The sequence below is a fragment of the Amyelois transitella genome, chromosome 11 (genome assembly GCF_032362555.1).
Source record: "Amyelois transitella isolate CPQ chromosome 11, ilAmyTran1.1, whole genome shotgun sequence".
NCBI classification, from domain to species: domain Eukaryota; kingdom Metazoa; phylum Arthropoda; class Insecta; order Lepidoptera; family Pyralidae; genus Amyelois; species Amyelois transitella.
This window is the reverse complement of record NC_083514.1, coordinates 8252940-8270450: the sequence shown is the minus strand read 5'-3', so window position 1 is coordinate 8270450 and position 17511 is coordinate 8252940. Positions and strand designations below refer to the sequence as shown.

Sequence of the window (17511 nt, the reverse complement as noted above, 5' to 3'; positions counted from 1 at the left end):
AATTGATCAATTCCCCAATTTTTTTGCGAAAGCTGTTGCATTTTCAGTTTTATTTGTCTTTCATCTTTCAAACCTTTAATTACATATTGTGTAAAGGAAAAATACATTACCTTGTGCTTCTCAATACGCGTGAAGGACTGATTGGCGAGTCTAAACGTTCAGGAGTGACTGAGCGGCTTCTGAAACATAATTTCTATTTTCTAAAATCTAAAAGAAATAAATTGAATTTCACACTATGAACATCCTATATTATTAATTAAATATGGATTTGTTCACATAGTTTTTCAGCAAAAATTCAATACGAGTGCTGAAAAAAGGTCAAGTGCGTGTCGGAATCGCGCACGACTGGTATCAAACCATACTCGAAAAGTCTGCTGCTTTTTAGTATAGAATATCTACAGTTTTATTTGACCTATTTCTAGATATATTTGTATATTTAATTATCACCTGTTAATCAAAGGCGTGCGGTTCACATTGATGCCGCGTCTCGCTTTAGGCGTCTTCGGCATCTCCCTCTCCTCCTCTCTTCCATCTTGCGTCTCATTCTCCCCTTCGTCCTGCGTCTCCATTGGCTCGGGTCTTCGTCTTTCTCCGCTATACCTCGGGTTTATGAGCGTGATAGGAATGTCGGCGATGCTTTCTATCGAAGTGTTGGGGTCGTCTGAGAGACTACTATTTGCGGATATTGATAGGGAGCGTCTGAAACAAAATTTTTATTAAATATAAGCTATTAACTACAGTTATTATTAAGATGTATATACATAGATTATTTGCATTAAATAAGTTTAACTAGATCTTAAGCACCTGAAACACACGAGTGATTTTTCACCCTAGTTCTTACCTTGATAACCTACCTCAAGGCGTAAAATTGTACTATCACTACAAAACCCTGTAAAATGATGAATTATCTCGTTCCCATGGATATCGTAAAAGACGACTAAGGGATAGGCTTATTCACTTGGGATTCTTCTTTAAGGCGATGGGCTTGAGCAACCTGACACTGTTTCAATCTCAATTCAATCATTAAGCCAAACCGCTGAATGTGGCCCATCAGTCTTTTCAAGGTTCTGTCTACCCCGCAAGGGATATAGACGTGATTATTTGTATGTATGTAAACTTATGTCTAGTCTAACAGACCTGGCCCGCACTGTGTCCTTGTACTTTTTAGCGCCCATCTTGTCTTCTGTGGCTTGCTTCTTTGGAGGCGATTCCAACTCGTGTTTATCGGTCTATGGGTGAGAAAAAACAATAATACAATAACACTTTGTTGCACCACAATAAATTACAGCCAATTCTATTTAAAAACATTGAAGTTATAAGCGAGCTTATCACTATGAAAACCTTTAAATTATGAATAAAACTTCACATAGAGAATAGATTAGCTGGTGGCTCTGAGTTAACTTATGGTCTATATAATAATATCTATTATAGAAAATGCTGAAGTGCAGTTTGTTACCGCTTCTTCTGCACTGACGCCTTGGAAGCGGCAGTAAACTTAGTTTTAAGTAATTTATATGACGTCAACCAATGTTGTGAAACCAAGAGATTTGACAATTATTAAGCGTATGAAGTATTCTATAATAATGAATAAAACTTTTGAATTTGAATATAAAAAAAACCAAAGCTATAAGTGAGAAGTTATGAAGAAAAAAAAAAAAATAAAAATTTATAAGTAAAAAAGTGACAGCAGAAATAGAAAAGTTAAAAAGGACGAACACGTTTTTTTTTACTAATTTCGTAAAAAAATATTTATACCTGAGCATGCTGACCAAAAGCAAGTCTAAAATTATTATTCGACAATCGTTTGATAACAAACGATTCGATGACATAATTTTGCTATTCACGCAATTGGACGATAGAAAATTATCGATTAACCGATCTAAAAAAGATTATACTTATACTAGAGACTATATAGAAATAAAAAAATAACTTTAGGAAAAAAATATTATATTCCCATAAAAACTTTAGCAGAGACATTAATAGTCGATCTAAAACATTAACATGTTTCAACTCACCATAGGATGCGTGGGAGTGGTGGTGAAGCTATCAAACGCAGCCGTCTCCCTCGCACCGGCCGCGGCCGCTATCTCCGTCTCTGTCGGCGGCGAGGGCGTCGACCCCGACTCCGACGCGGTGGGAATCGTGAAGCGAAGGTGTCTGTAATGAAATCAATAAAAAAAAAAACACTTAATGTTTGATACTGGCAACTTACAAACATTAAAAGAGGTATTAGAAGCGGAGGTGATACTGTTGTGGTGTTAAAGTCTGTATCGAATTCGATTTTTTTGATAGATGAATCGCATTAAATTGTGACGCGGTTTCGTATAAAGTCGTTTCGCAGTATCGCACAAAATCGTGTCGCAGTTCGGCATAAAGTTGTACATACATACATACATATGATCACGTCTATATCCCTAGCTGGGTAGACAGAGCCACCAGTCTTGAAAAGACTGATAGGCTACGCTCAGCTGTTTGGCTTAATGACAGAATTGAGATTCAAATACTGACAGGTTGCTAGCCCATCGCCTAAAAGAAGAATCCCAAGTTTATAAACCTATCCCTTAGTCGCCTTTTACGCACCCGTGTTAAAGAGACGGAGTGGTCCTATTCTTTCTTTGTAACGGTGCCGGGAACCACACGGCACTGTACCTACATAAAGTCGTACGTGTATATAAACATCGGATCATACTTGTTCGCGTCGCTGTAGTGAGTGCTGGCCGTGCGGTCGCTGGCGGCGTCGTCGTCGCTGTGGGAAAGAGACGGAGTGGTCCTATTCTTTCTTTGTAACGGTGCCGGGAACCACACGGCACTGTACCTACATAAAGTCGTACGTGTATATAAACATCGGATCATACTTGTTGGCGTCGCTGTAGTGAGTGCTGGCCGTGCGGTCGCTGGCGGCGTCGTCGTCGCTGTGGGAAAGAGACGGAGTGGTCCTATTCTTTCTTTGTAACGGTGCCGGGAACCACACGGCACTGTACCTACATAAAGTCGTACGTGTATATAAACATCGGATCATACTTGTTCGCGTCGCTGTAGTGAGTGCTGGCCGTGCGGTCGCTGGCGGCGTCGTCGTCGCTGTGGGAAAGAGACGGAGTGGTCCTATTCTTTCTTTGTAACGGTGCCGGGAACCACACGGCACTGTACCTACATAAAGTCGTACGTGTATATAAACATCGGATCATACTTGTTGGCGTCGCTGTAGTGAGTGCTGGCCGTGCGGTCGCTGGCGGCGTCGTCGTCGCTGTGGGAGTCACACGGCGACGCCATCTCACGGTCGCACACTTCGCGTTTTATCTGAAACACAACTATATTATTACATAACTAGCGACCCGCCCCGGCTTCGCACGGGTGCAAAATTATAAATGTTATCTACACTAATATTATAAAGAGGAAAACTTTGTTTGTTTGGTTGTAATGAATAGGCTCAAAAACTACTGGACCGATTTTAAAAATTATTTCACGATTCGAAAGCTACATTATCCACGAGTAACATAGACTATATTTTATTTTGGAAAAAAATAGGGTTCCGTAATAATATATAAAAATAATTGGCAAAACAGCGTTTGCCGGGTCAGCTAGTTATACATAAAAACCTTCCTCTTGAATCACTCTACCTGTTACAAAAAACCGCATCAAAATCCGTTGCGTAATTTTAAAAGATTTAAGCATACAGACAAACAAACAGACTAAAATAGCGACTTTGTTTTATACTATGTAGTGATAGTGATTCATACACAAAACAGAATAGGACTATATATCTCCTTCCCTTATTGCTTATAAACATGCGATTCTTTTTTTAGGCGATGGGCTAACAACCTGTCATTTATTTGAATCTCAATTCTATCATAAAGCCAAACAGCTGAACGTGTTCTGCGAATCTGTTTTTCCAAGACTGTTGGCTCTGTCTACCCCGCAAGGGATAAAGACGTGACTGTATGTACAAAACTCCGTAACATGTATTGAGTATTGGGTGTAACAAAGCTGTTTTAACCTTTACTACCGGAGACAAGAATCTAAAGACATCTTTAATGACAATCGCGAATGATGGCTAAGTATTAGTAAAGATATTTGTCGTAATGACAGCGGCCTAGTTTAAATATGAGGTATTTAAACTAGGCCGCTGGCTAAAGTACCTTTAATTATAACTTCGGAAATAGTATCGAAATAAACCAAGACGACAATATTGCCTAATGAAATAAAGGATTTAACAAGTCTTGGACTATTTAAGAAAAAAATTACATTATATTTACAACAAAAATTTTTTTATTCAGTTCATGGCTATTTTAAATGAAATTCGTGGTTATGCATTTTATATTAAATTGATTGGTTTTGATTTTTAATCTTTATTTTTTCTTTTGACATTCTTAAATTTAAATTGTAAGTATATTTTGTATCACCCGTGTTTAGTTATAAGTAAGTACTTCAATTCAAACACAATGTAAAAATTGTTAGTGAATAAATAAATAAATAAATAAATAAATATTGACGATACCTTGAGGATACTGTGTGGTGTGCCAGCCTCAGATCTGCTGTAGACATGTTGAGGCGTGTGATCGGCCATGTCGAGTAGAGTCGCCATCTGCCGACTCAGCGTGGGTGCGAGTTGCCTGCTCGGGGTTCGATGCTCGACCTTGGCACGTTTCGGTGGAGTCACCGCGTCCGGTTGCGATTCGGCGAAGATGCTGTAAAAGAGGTTAAAATAAATAATCATCTTTATTCAATTTTTTCCCTTTGTGACCGGAAGCTCATACCATTAATGCCATTTACGCTAGCGAATAGGAACTAAAACAAGACGTGACGTTAGCTACAGGAACTACTTATTTTATTTTCTGTACATACACATCTTCGATCAACTATATACAATATTCACAGATGAGAGTCAAACAAAATGTTGAAATCACACAAATAAAAACACATTATATCCGCCACATTTTAAAAATGTTTATCTTTACAAAATAGCCTCTTAATGTATTGCATTAAAGCACAAAATCCTTAAATGTCAAATAGTTTAGGATCCATTTTCAAATTGGATCAAATAAAAAGATCATGAACTTTACCTTGAACGGGTACCTTAGATATGCTCACAAGCCCGATTCTTGCTTGCTCGATTCGGATATCACACTCTTACATTGCATTTAAGATATGCTTATTTAAGAAAACTCGATAAAATATCGGCTTTCGAGCAAATGAAATACACATGTAAGAACATACAATTTTAACTTTACCTCCTGTTCCTTGACAGTTTAGGAGTGCAGATGAATGGAGTTTCTTCCACTTGGAGCGCACGTTTGATTCCGCGCCGCATCCTCGGCTTGTTCACCCATGTCTCACTCGCGTTCTCAATCGTATCCTGTCATAAAATATATTCATATAGTGACCCGGAGGTTTCATTTCTATACCCACCTATTTAATTAGAGGTTAAAAAATTGCTTTAGAAAACATTTTGACAATATTTTTTTTTCTTTTTTGCAAAGATTTAAAGATTTAAAAAATTTTCCCATTTTCGTTAAGATTTTTAAAATGTTATTTATATATCGTTTGTACTTAGAATTTATCTTACCTGAATGAATGATGATTTATAAGTGAAGGTATTTTTCGGAGACTTGGCTTTAACAAATACAGACATCGGTTTTGGGGCCACAACTGAAAAGAAAAAGGGTAATAAGTAAAAAAATAAACTGTTCTAGCACTTTCTCTGTCTATCTGTTGTTTAAATAGGTATACAAGGAGTGTCGATGGAAAGACCTAGACTAACGTATCTTGATCAAATTAACGACGTCCTGGCAAAAGGTCAGGTCAAGAGTACTCGAAACCGCCGAGCTTGCATGAAGAGAGTTATGAATATGGATGAAGCGAAAGAAGTATGCAGCGACAGTGGTAAGTGGAAAGATGTAGGCTCTGCCTTCCCCTCCGAAAAAAAGGCGCAATTTTATGTATGTTTGTTGTTCTTTGTCATCATTTCTGTATTGATATCGTTCCTCCCAACTAATAGTACAAAAGCGAAAATGAGTTTATTTGTTTGTTTGTTACTTATTATCTACTGAATTAAATTTCTTGAAATATCACGTTTATATAATTAAGAGTCTGGTGAAGGACATAGGGTTCCTTTCATCCCGGTTAAAACAATAGTTTCCGTGAGATTTACGAAAAACCTATATTCAGGTGGAGCTTTTCGTCGCTTGTCGTAGGTGGCGTTTATTTCGTTGCTTTACGTAGGTGGCGTTAAATTCGTCACTTATTAGGTGGCGTATAATTCGTCGCTCTTTTTAGATGGCGCTAAATGAACACGGGCGAAGCTGCCGCTAAAAGCTAGTTGTAATATAACGCTCACCGCGCGCCGCCCGCGCCCCCTCTGCGCCCGCGCAGCGCGCCACGCGGCCGGCGATGGCGGGCAGCGCGCCGCACACTACATCCACCAGCGTGTCTCTGGCGTTGTCTCTGTCTATCATCTCAGCGAGCGACTCCGACGACTTGGCGAGGTCTTTCTGTTTACATTTGCTCTTTTTAAGCTTGTTGTTATACTGTTCCGCTTCTAGATATCTAGAACAAAATGATGCAAATTGAAATATGATGTGGCTAATACATATATGCATACCTGTATCAAATAGTAAGTAGTAATAGGGTCTCGCCAGATACAAGTTTTTGTAAACTTAATTGGTGAGCCCCCGCAACCTCTGTTTTTCTAACATTTTTCTAAAGAATTTTGAATTTTGAAAATAGCAGGTACCCATCATCGCTAATCTTAAAATGTAGAAAACTTATCGTGTATTTTTTTGCCTATAAAACATTTAAAAAAATGCATAATATGCATACATACATATGGTCACGTCTGTATCTCTTGCGGATTAACAGAGCCAACAGTCTTGAAAGACTAATAAGCCACGTTCAGCTGATTGGCTTGATGATAGAAATGAGATTTAAATAGTGACAGGTTGCTAGCCCATTACCTAAAAGACGAATCCCAATAATTCTATCCCTAAGTCACCTTTTACGACAGCCACAGTAGAAAGATGGAGTGGCCCTATTCTTTTTTCTATTAGTGCCGGGAACTACACGGCACTATGACAGAATAGATTTAAAATTAATGAATTACCTGGCCTGCTGTAAATAATACATAATTAGTATATCGGATGTCTGTCGCTCATCGCACTCCTGCAAGTACTTTATAAACACTTCTTCTTCAAACGGCATCAGCGGCAGTTGTAGCACTTTACTGAGTTGGCCGGTGTTTCGACAGCCTGGTAGGAAAATGTATACATACATACATATACATATGGTCACGTCTATATCCCTTGCGGGGTAGACAGAATCAACAGTCTTGAAAAGACTGAATGCCCATAGTATTATGGCTATTTGGCTTAATGATAGAATTGAGATTCAAATAGTGACAGGTTGCTAGCCCATCGCCTTACTGACCTAATATGAGTTAAGTTAGGTTCAGATACAAAGGTTTCGGAAGACAGCGGGAGTCGCTTCGTGTAAAAAACCTGACTCACCTAATCCAGGCTCCATGGTCACAAGGTTGTAAGCCTATCCCTTAGTCGCCTTTTACGACATCCATGAGAAAGAGATGGAGTGGTCCTATTCTTTTTGTATTGGTGCCGGGAACCACACGGCACTGCACTGCCATGAGAATGTAACCTGGACTAATGCAAGGAAGAAGAAGAGAGCAAACTAAAGATTAATATACGCCGATCGATTTGACAATTCGCACCAATTTACTTCTTCAAGCGTATATTAATTACCAATGAAACTTAACCATACACAAAACAATCCAAAAACCTTACCTCTAAAAAAGAAAGTGAGCACTTTCTCCCTCTCCTCTTTGCTCGCTGAATATTCAGCACAAACTCTTATCACATCAAGCGCTTCACCCAGCAACTGCCTGCCCAAGTATAGATTACAACTCGCTTGCCAATCTGACAGTTTTCCGGCGCTGATATTTTTCATATTCTGTGCGGGAACAGGTTTTCGAACGTGTAAGTATTGTAGGGCGGCCTGCATTTTCTTTTGAGCCAGTAGAGATGAGAGTACCACGCTGTGTTGCCAGTCGGTAAGAGTGTTGCCAGTTAAGCATTGGAGCTGGTCGAGGGCGAACTGAAAGTTATTGAAAATGTCAGGGATTTAAAAAAAGAAATTTGCTTGAGAAGAAAAATATTTTTAGAAGTCTATCACCCCGATTTAGCTGGCGTGAATTAGTGTTCTGTGTAGTCCTTGCTCTATACATAATATCTTATGAAGTGTTGCAGCAAAATTGTTTATGAATTGCGTTTATATGTACTTCATTAGATCTCTGCTAGTCAATACTTAGGGTGGTCTTACAAAAAATATCTTAAGAGATAGCAAGAAAAAAAATTTTACTTTTTCTGTCTTCACTTAAAAAGAGAAAAAAGTGTTTCTTTAAAGTATTTAAAAAATAGATCTTATAAAAATAAATATATTGCACCTTCAGCTTTTACTACTACTCTACTCTACTTATTTCTTTTTAAATAATTTACAATGGAACTCACATCAAAATCCCTGTGGTCTAGATGCCAGAATGCCTGCGTCGCCTTGATAGCGGTGTTGCTAAGACCGAACATCGTCGGGAATTGCATTAGGCGGCGTATTACTGCTTCGTATCTGCAAGAGATAATTTATTATACTAACCAATTTCATTTTATATAAATCTCATTAATTTTTTAATGCTCCCCTACTCTTATAGCCTTTATCCCTAGCTTCCTATATTTAGTAGATTCAACTTTATCTTGTTATCTGTCAGTAACATAAAAATAATGTTGATTAGTTATCCCATATATTCTCTTGTCAACTGCTGCGACGTCGTGCGAAGGCGGTCAGCAGGGCGCGTGCGCTCCGGCCTTTCGCCTTTGGTCTACTTTAACGCTCACCAAGTTCAGTAGCTGGCTGTCCTCTGGCGGCTACTTGCTGGATCTCGTGTCTATAGCTAAACCCACGCTCTCTTGAATATTGTTAAAGTAGTCTTAATAAAGATTGTAGTTATTCTATGGATCTTTCAATTATCTCTCATCTCTCTTACCTGCGACGTTTTACCTAAACGCCAAACTGCCTTCAACAAACAGACAAAGTAAGAGGGATTCTCAATTTCATAAAATTATTTTATTCAATATTTTCTAGTAATAAAAGAATGGGATTTTCACTGATTTTCTACAGGTTCACTTAACATTATAAAAACTAACACGCTCACCTCACTTCATCGTAAATCATAGAGTAATCTAGCAATAGGTACAGCACTAGAGAATGTTTGTGTTCTTCTGAAATCTCCGGCAACAAGTAGAGTCGTAGGAGAGAGTATAGTGACGGTGGCGGATACAAGCCGTAGGATTCACTACCGCCCCGCATCAAAATTCTGTAAAAGAATAAAACACTTGCTGTTACTATCTAAGGCTATCACAGAACTTCGTGGAAATTTCTAATGTTTTCCAGGTTATGTTCTAACCGAACCTAAATATCATCAAAATCCAGCCACTAGAATATCCGTAAAAGAAAAACATACATTTACACACACAACTTACAAACTTTCGGATTTATAAAATTAGTAGGACTATCCCACCGCTGCCACCACTAAAATAATTTTATAAAAACAAGTTTACATTTTTCTCATTTCATAATATCTAAAAATAAACCACATAAAGAATACTCACTCTCGAACCTTCTCCCCGTCAAATTCATTCTCAATCAGCTGATCAATGTACAGAAGAGAGCACGGCTTGTTAATTTTATCGTCTACTGGAGCGTTTTCTTGGAGTCTTTGGAGTTTGAGGCGCCTGAAAAACAGTTACAGTTGTAAAAAAATTAAAATTCGTTTGAATTCCCTAAACTTAACGTTTTTATCTTTGCTACTCTTTTTCTTTGTTGGTGAATAAACTTTTATTAATACGTAAGTGAGGCATTATTTCTAAAACATGTGACGTTTTACAGATCTCATTTTATATTGCTACCTTGCTACCGATAATAAGAAGTTAAGATCCCTTAGACGGATTTTATAACAACTGTACCTCTTATCATACAGGCTGCGGATCTGATCGGCCGGGTACGGGAGCGTGGGGCTGCGGTCGCCTCTCTCCGGCAACAACCCCACTCGTAAAAACCACTGCACCACTTGGAAGTACAGGGAGACTGTGCCGATGCCTTTGTGCTTCTCTTCTATTTCGCTAAGAGCTGTACACAGAGAATTCATACATTTCATACTACTACTTACTAAAACTGTCAATGATCTATAGGTTCTAATTGTACACATCGTCGAGAAATGAGGCAATTATCAAAAATATTTGGAAAACGTTGGTTTTGATATGTTTTGAGGGAATTTTAGCAAAATTTATCCTAGAAGAAAAAAACTTATATAAAAAAAAAATCATGTTGCTGTGATTTTTTTCTTATAAAAATTTCAAGAAAATATAGTCCTGGAAAACCATTAATAATAAAAAATGCATTAGTTATGTCAAGCACTTACCATCGGGAACAAGCAGGTTGCAGCACTTAGTTATAATCGCATCGAGTAATCCCGTAAGTTGAATCAATTGTTGGACACAGTGCTCCAAGCATCTCACCACATTCCTGTAAGTAAATTTTATGGAATAAAAAACATTCTATTTGACGATTACAACATCAACATTATAGATATTGACACAGCTATATTAGTTGAGAAAAATCTTCTCCTCAGCTAAGGATGTCTGTCATATAACTATTTGTATGTATGAAATATTTTGTATAATTAATGCGTATGCGCGTAGATGTGCGTAAAGACATATTTCCTTAAAACACAGAAGATAAAAATATGTAAGAGAACGTGTTCATACTTGTCTGGCAACGCAGATGAGACGAAAAGTGGGGCAGTTAGTTCTTTCGCGTATTCTTTGAGATCTATAGCCCTTGTCCAGCACCAATCCACCTGCGAAATATTTTTTATTAAATTTGGAAATATTCGAGTTTGAAAGAAATCCTATAAGGCATATCTTATTTGATACGTCTTTCTTCGGACAACCTTAGACGAAAAAAAGTTAAGATAAAGACATATGTTTTGTCAACTTCGTGAATAACCATGCAGTGGTTTGTATCATCATTATTACCAGATGCAGACTGATTCAGATGTAAGCCATTTAATTAAAAAGAAATACTTTTCGTCAGGAGAATATGCTACCCTTCTTTTGGTGAAGGCAAAGGTAAATAATCTATCATCACTTTAAACTTCACAGTCAAAACCTCTGCCAATTGGCCAAATATATATATCATTTGCCCTGAATCTGTTTTACCAGTACTACCCATTACCCTGATCCCACTGCTGCCCCCTGTATTAGTACGATCGGCATTCAAATTCAACTCGAAATACAGCCATGTAGGTATATTGAAAATTTTGTAAAAGGAGAAACTACTCCTGATCTCCTATAAAGGTCAATGCAAGCACTGCTATTAATCAGAACACACAATAGCGACTAACTGACCAGCAAATCTAGAGTGCATCCGGCGGAAGCGTGCGTATGTGTGGCCCAGTCTCTGGCGGCGCGACGCAATAACCGCGACAGACGAGCTTCTGCGCACACTGACAGGAGAAAGCGACGTTGCTCATCCTGTAATGATAAAATTTTATTTTGTACTTTACAAAGGCTTACGGTATATAAGGTAACCTGTACGGGCGAGATTTACGACGGCATCATGATCAAGATCAGCATCATCGATAACCATACCAATCCACCCCTAGGCTGCGTACAGGCTGGCGGGTGGAGTAACGCGAGCGGGCCGCCTCCTTCTAGAGTTGACTACACCTGCATGTACTGACCGCAGTGGCGGCCACAGTGTGGTCCGCTCGCAGAGGCTGCAGTCCGGCCGCTCGCGCCGCGCAGTACAGGCTGGCGGGGTGGAGTAACGCGAGCGGGCCGCCTCCTTCTAGAGTTGGCTACACCTGCATGTACTGACCGCAGTGGCGGCCACAGTGTGGTCCGCTCGCAGAGGCTGCAGTCCGGCCGCTCGCGCCGCGCAGTACAGGCTGGCGGGGTGGAGTAACGCGAGCGGGCCGCCTCCTTCTAGAGTTGGCTACACCTGCATGTACTGACCGCAGTGGCGGCCACAGTGTGGTCCGCTCGCAGAGGCTGCAGTCCGGCCGCTCGCGCCGCGCAGTACAGGCTGGCGGGGTGGAGTAACGCGAGCGGGCCGCCTCCTTCTAGAGTTGGCTACACCTGCATGTACTGACCGCAGTGGCGGCCACAGTGTGGTCCGCTCGCAGAGGCTGCAGTCCGGCCGCTCGCGCCGCGCAGTACAGGCTGGCGGGGTGGAGTAACGCGAGCGGGCCGCCTCCTTCTAGAGTTGGCTACACCTGCATGTACTGACCGCAGTGGCGGCCACAGTGTGGTCCGCTCGCAGAGGCTGCAGTCCGGCCGCTCGCGCCGCGCAGTACAGGCTGGCGGGGTGGAGTAACGCGAGCGGGCCGCCTCCTTCTAGGGCTGATAACACCTGCCTCTGGATGCCGAGAGTACGGGATACGCTGAATTCGGAGGTTGAGAGCCAGGTGAATTCTGTTGACAAATATTTATCACGTTATTTCTAAACAAAAAGAGATTTTGATGATATCGGAGAGCATCGGGATTTATCGTCTTACGAGGGAGGAAATGCGGACATTATCTAGTATCTAGTAGAGAATCTTATTTTTAATAAACTCATATGTTTCCCCCCCTGGGCAATGTCTGAAACTGCGCTTACACACGTATTTTTAACAAAATCTTCACGAATAATCTCTCATCATCAAGTATTTTCATTTATATCCTTGAAATGAATAATAAATTAAAAATCACTAGAATGGCAATATACAAATAAAAAATAATGAAACTTACCATACTGCAAAGAATTTGGGTAGAAATGTTGCTCCAGCCTCATACAATGCGAGTATGGGGTGACAGAATGCGCTGATAGACGAGCGTCTAAGGCGCTTCCACTAGCCAACTCTCCCATACTGTGAGCACTCATGAACGGGCTGCTTTCTAGGCGGCATGTAGCTGGAAACGACAATATCGTGTTATCTCTTTCTAATTGATAGTAAATTGTTTTGGCTATAAGTTTTGAGTCATAAAATGCTAGTATAGGGTTATATTACAGTGAGAAACGAGTGTCTAAGAGGCTCTCACTATCAATAAATTGGTATTTTTTGAGTAATATAAACATTTATACTCACTTGGCATTTGATCTTTATACCACTGGTCCAAATCGAAAATTATCATTCCGTACTGTGGAGGCGCATTTGTATTTTCACCCCAAACTTCCCATACTAACTGGCAGATATTCAGCATATCTGTAAATAAATTCATAACATTATTATATAAATTTAAACACTTTACTGACATTTTTATAATATTTCAATAGAAAATTAACAGGTGATCGAATTAATTTTGTTTTGTATCTTATACAAGTGCATGGAAATGTATAAAACGGAATAATAATAATTCAATTCCATTCTTTTCAAACAATTTTATGCAATAAAGATTGGTTAGTAGAAAATGTAAAAATTAAAAATACAGGCTAATAAGTAAAGCAGACAATAAAAGTGGCTGTTAGTGCCCCATCTAACGGTACCTAACTGCTTATCAGGATGATGTAATAAATAAAGATCCTAAAAGATAATTTCAATGAATATGTACGGTGCAACCGAAAATATGCTGTCTCAGCACATTACGCAACAAGTGGCATTTTATTGCATCAACTTTTTTAGTACTCGTTTTGGCGAACACAACAGCAGCAGTCCGTTCAGCATTTACCAGTTTGTATCATTCATTTAAGCACCAACCAGTGTAATTGAGTTAAAGACAAATATATCACATTTATGTTATACATTCTCGACTTTTAATCCTCTCCAATCAATCTAGCCGGCCGTACATAGTAAATGGTTGGAATAAACAAATAGTAACATACTATCTTCCCCATCCTCTCCCAAAGAAGAATTGACAGCGTATGTGTGACACGAGAGGCATTTCCCGCCAATCGCCGGAATGGAGTCTTCCATCGAACACAAGTCCACCTGGAACCTCAGTATGGCCATGGAGAAATCCTGAAACCAAACAGGCACGATCATACTGGCCATAAGAACATTGATGATGTCTTGATAATTTAAGTTAATAGTAGAATACACATTATAAACAATAAAATAAAGATTTATAAAAAAAAAATTGTTAGAATACATATTACAAATACATTAGACATGAAAATTATCCCTTTAAATTTTTACACTAAAATTGTATATATCCCCATTCATGCCATGATAGGAAAGAAAAATTCAATATTATTGATAAACTAGGTATGCCACTGGTGATTAAAATGACGGAATAGCTTTTATTAGTATATCTATCCATAAACGCAATATTATCTGTTATAGAAATATGGTTTATAACCTTTGGTTTTGTAAAAAATAGCTTGCCTTAAATTATATTAGCCTAAATAAAATAAACATGGCAATTTAAATTTTAAACTCATTGCTTGAGAAAATTCAATATTACAAATCTACCTGATAGAGGCCTTTAGTGTCAGATAACATCCTCTTCCCATGGTATGTGAGGGAGTACATCACAGCCAATGGAAACTCTTCCTCCTCGAGGCGGTCCAGGACTGAGAACACCACCCAGAGGTAACAAAATGCCCTGGGATCGTCACATGGTTCCTGAAAAATAACAATTTAGGTTCAAATATTTTTAAAATAATGTCATAAAAGGCGACTAAGGGATAGGCTTATAAACTTGGTATTCTCCTTTTAGGCAATGGGCTAGCAACCCCTCACTATTTGAATCTCAATTCTATCATTAAGTGAAACAGCTGAACATTGCCTATCAGTCTTTTCAAGGCTGTTAGTTCTGTCTACCCCATAAGGGATAAAGACGTGATCATATGTATGTATTTTTAAATAAACAAGCATTGTTATAGGTGTCTAATAAAACAAAGAAAAATCATACATACATATAGTCATGTTTATTTTGTTTAGGTTTAGGTTGCATTGCTTACAAGTGGAATCCCAAGTTTATAAGCCTATCGCTTTTTACGACATCCATGGCATAGTTATGGAGTGGTTCTACTCTAAAGTGCTGGAAACCACTGGTACATAAATAAGAGACAAGGACATTTAGTAGCAAACTAAAATCCAAAAATACACACAATGTTACTTCCTTATAAAGTAAATAGAAATTGAAGTAAGTTGTGATGATTTAGTACTCTCTTTCATTTGAATAACAATTTTTTCTGCTATGTTTCAGTGTATTGTTTCACATGTTATGCATGTCACAGAGTAGGTAAATGTCATGTAGAGTAGAGGACCCCAAACCCCAAATCAATATATTGGAGGGTGCAACTGGGAATAGCAAAGATAAATAAATATGTATACACAGCACAGATTACACAGATTGAATTACCCTGGGAGTAAGTTGGAGACTTTGTTATTCAGCAAGCAAACTATGGTTGCACTCATAAAAAATAATTTTATAATCTACCTGAAATCCAAAGTGTGTGACTGGCAAACATTCCACATTAACTTGTGATGTGTACTCCAGATCCATAGTCATCATGTTCCATATTTGAAAAGCTCCAAAATTATATCCTACAGCTAAACTACCTAACTGTGGGATGTAGAGTAATGCCGTTATTCTTATCTGATCTCTTTTGGCCTTCATACATATAGACCCATCAGGATTACGAAACAAGTATTGTCCATCAACTAAGGAGTTTTCATTTAGCAGTACAGCGATGTGGTGTTCATTCTCGATGGCCAGATCTCTTTGTTCTTCAAGTCTATGGATAGAGTTCAAGGGCAGGAATGTTAGGTTAGCTGGGTTTTGTTCGCCCTGAACTAAGTGTTCATACCCTTGTGATATGTCTTTTAATGCTGCAACAAAAAGTTTTAGCTGTTAATATGTTGGTATGAGTACTTGAGTATATTCTGTTATTATAGGTACAATATTGTCAAATGACAAGTTCTATTAAAACCTTGTATTACAGTGTATGTTATTGATAAACTCCAACAACTAAAGAATTTTAATGACATTTCACAAGTTACTTCAAGTAAATGACTGTGAAATTACAAAGTCCTACCTTGAATAAGACTAGCACGATACAAATCAAACACGAAAATCTCTCCATTTTTCGTGCCAGCCATCACAACTCCATCAAAACAGCTGAACGGTCCATTCGGAATTTCATCGCACACTGATATCTGAGTAACAACCACTTCCGTTTGTATGCAGCGTAATATCTGTGATCCATTGATGTGAAGAACGCAAATGATACCCGTTCCATCATCACACTGCAGGCTGATGATGAGCTGCTGCGAGTTGTTAGACAGAGGAGTGGGGAGTTCGACCACACTTGTGACAAATACTTGGGAGTGGCTGAAAGAGAAATTACTAACAGTATTAAATATTTGTTTTTACTTGTGTTTTCTTTGGTAGCAGCTTAGCATGTTGGTGATTCACTTTGCAATTTAATTTAAAATTTAGAAGTTAAAAAAGTAGAGGATTAGCAAGAATTTGATATTGTTGGTTACCTATTTAGTGATCCAAAATTTCTTGCAGCAACTTTAAGGCCACTTTTCAGGTCAATAACACAGAATTTGGAGCCTAGGGCCAGCCAGGCATGTTTGGTGTCACTAAGTATTTGCCCTAAAGGGGTCCTATCTGTAAAGCAAAATTTTGATTAAACTCTCTTATCACAATGTTTACATATTTATAATAAAATTTTACATTTATCTTTAATTAACTCTGACAAAGAAAAAATGTTCTTATTTCAACTATTTATCATTTGGATTTCATGACTAGTTTGGACAGACAGCAGTTGGTCACTTAATAAACAATATGATGATGAGATGATGTTAATTTTTTTTTTGATGATTCCTTTTAGGTCCTGGAAGCAGGTTGTCAATCACACCGGTTCTAGCGGGATTGTGGATTGGAGTAATAATAGCTAATGAAAGATTAAGTTAGTGTTGTATACAAACATCTATAAAGTAGGGGTTAAAAAATAATCTGTTTTCATTTATAAGCTCAACTGAAATGCATATAAATATGATCACTTTATAATCTTCGGTCGTAAAGAAATCTCAACTTTTCACCCACATCATAATCTCAAATATATGTATGTTGTCATACTTAAAAACAACTGTAGGTACCTGAATTTTCTTCTGAAGGTTGAAGAAAACTAAACACAGCAGGTGATAAACTGCTTCTTTTAACAATAGAAAATACACTGTCTTGTAGCTTTTGCATCTTAAATGAATAGGTAAGGAAATACTTAAGTTAATGTTATTTTTCAAACCGAATGCTAAGGTTAGAGGTTATCTTCAATCATACATATTTAAGAATATGCAAAATTATGTTTACGATTTGATTGATATTTCACACAACTTTCTTTGAAACGATATTTTGAGGCCACAGTTGTAATAGTAATTAAAAGATAAAACACAATTCCATTTTAATGGCAATAAATAAGCGCGCGGCGGCGTTAGAAATTAAATTTCCATTTCAATTTTGA

General features: G+C 38.3%; 1 protein-coding gene across 1 annotated transcript in view; it reads right to left on the bottom strand.

Moving 5' to 3' along the window:
• Window positions 1-17511, bottom strand: part of LOC106139216 (protein ELYS) — a 26134-nt gene extending 8623 nt beyond the window's left edge. The window contains exons 1-27 of the mRNA XM_060946411.1: window positions 17150-17511; window positions 16529-16658; window positions 16078-16373; window positions 15480-15871; window positions 14507-14659; window positions 13918-14053; window positions 13184-13300; window positions 12846-13007; window positions 12346-12530; window positions 11463-11588; window positions 10821-10912; window positions 10475-10578; window positions 10020-10182; window positions 9666-9788; window positions 9209-9370; window positions 8514-8625; window positions 7791-8100; window positions 7097-7241; window positions 6335-6543; window positions 5564-5646; window positions 5229-5353; window positions 4496-4685; window positions 3188-3297; window positions 2016-2157; window positions 1138-1229; window positions 448-699; window positions 111-179 (exon numbers count right to left, since the gene is read on the bottom strand). Of these exons, the coding sequence (XP_060802394.1) occupies window positions 111-179; window positions 448-699; window positions 1138-1229; window positions 2016-2157; window positions 3188-3297; window positions 4496-4685; window positions 5229-5353; window positions 5564-5646; window positions 6335-6543; window positions 7097-7241; window positions 7791-8100; window positions 8514-8625; window positions 9209-9370; window positions 9666-9788; window positions 10020-10182; window positions 10475-10578; window positions 10821-10912; window positions 11463-11588; window positions 12346-12530; window positions 12846-13007; window positions 13184-13300; window positions 13918-14053; window positions 14507-14659; window positions 15480-15871; window positions 16078-16373; window positions 16529-16658; window positions 17150-17246 (4277 nt within the window). The 5' untranslated portion in view covers window positions 17247-17511. The remainder of the gene's footprint in view (window positions 1-110; window positions 180-447; window positions 700-1137; window positions 1230-2015; window positions 2158-3187; window positions 3298-4495; window positions 4686-5228; window positions 5354-5563; window positions 5647-6334; window positions 6544-7096; window positions 7242-7790; window positions 8101-8513; window positions 8626-9208; window positions 9371-9665; window positions 9789-10019; window positions 10183-10474; window positions 10579-10820; window positions 10913-11462; window positions 11589-12345; window positions 12531-12845; window positions 13008-13183; window positions 13301-13917; window positions 14054-14506; window positions 14660-15479; window positions 15872-16077; window positions 16374-16528; window positions 16659-17149) is intronic.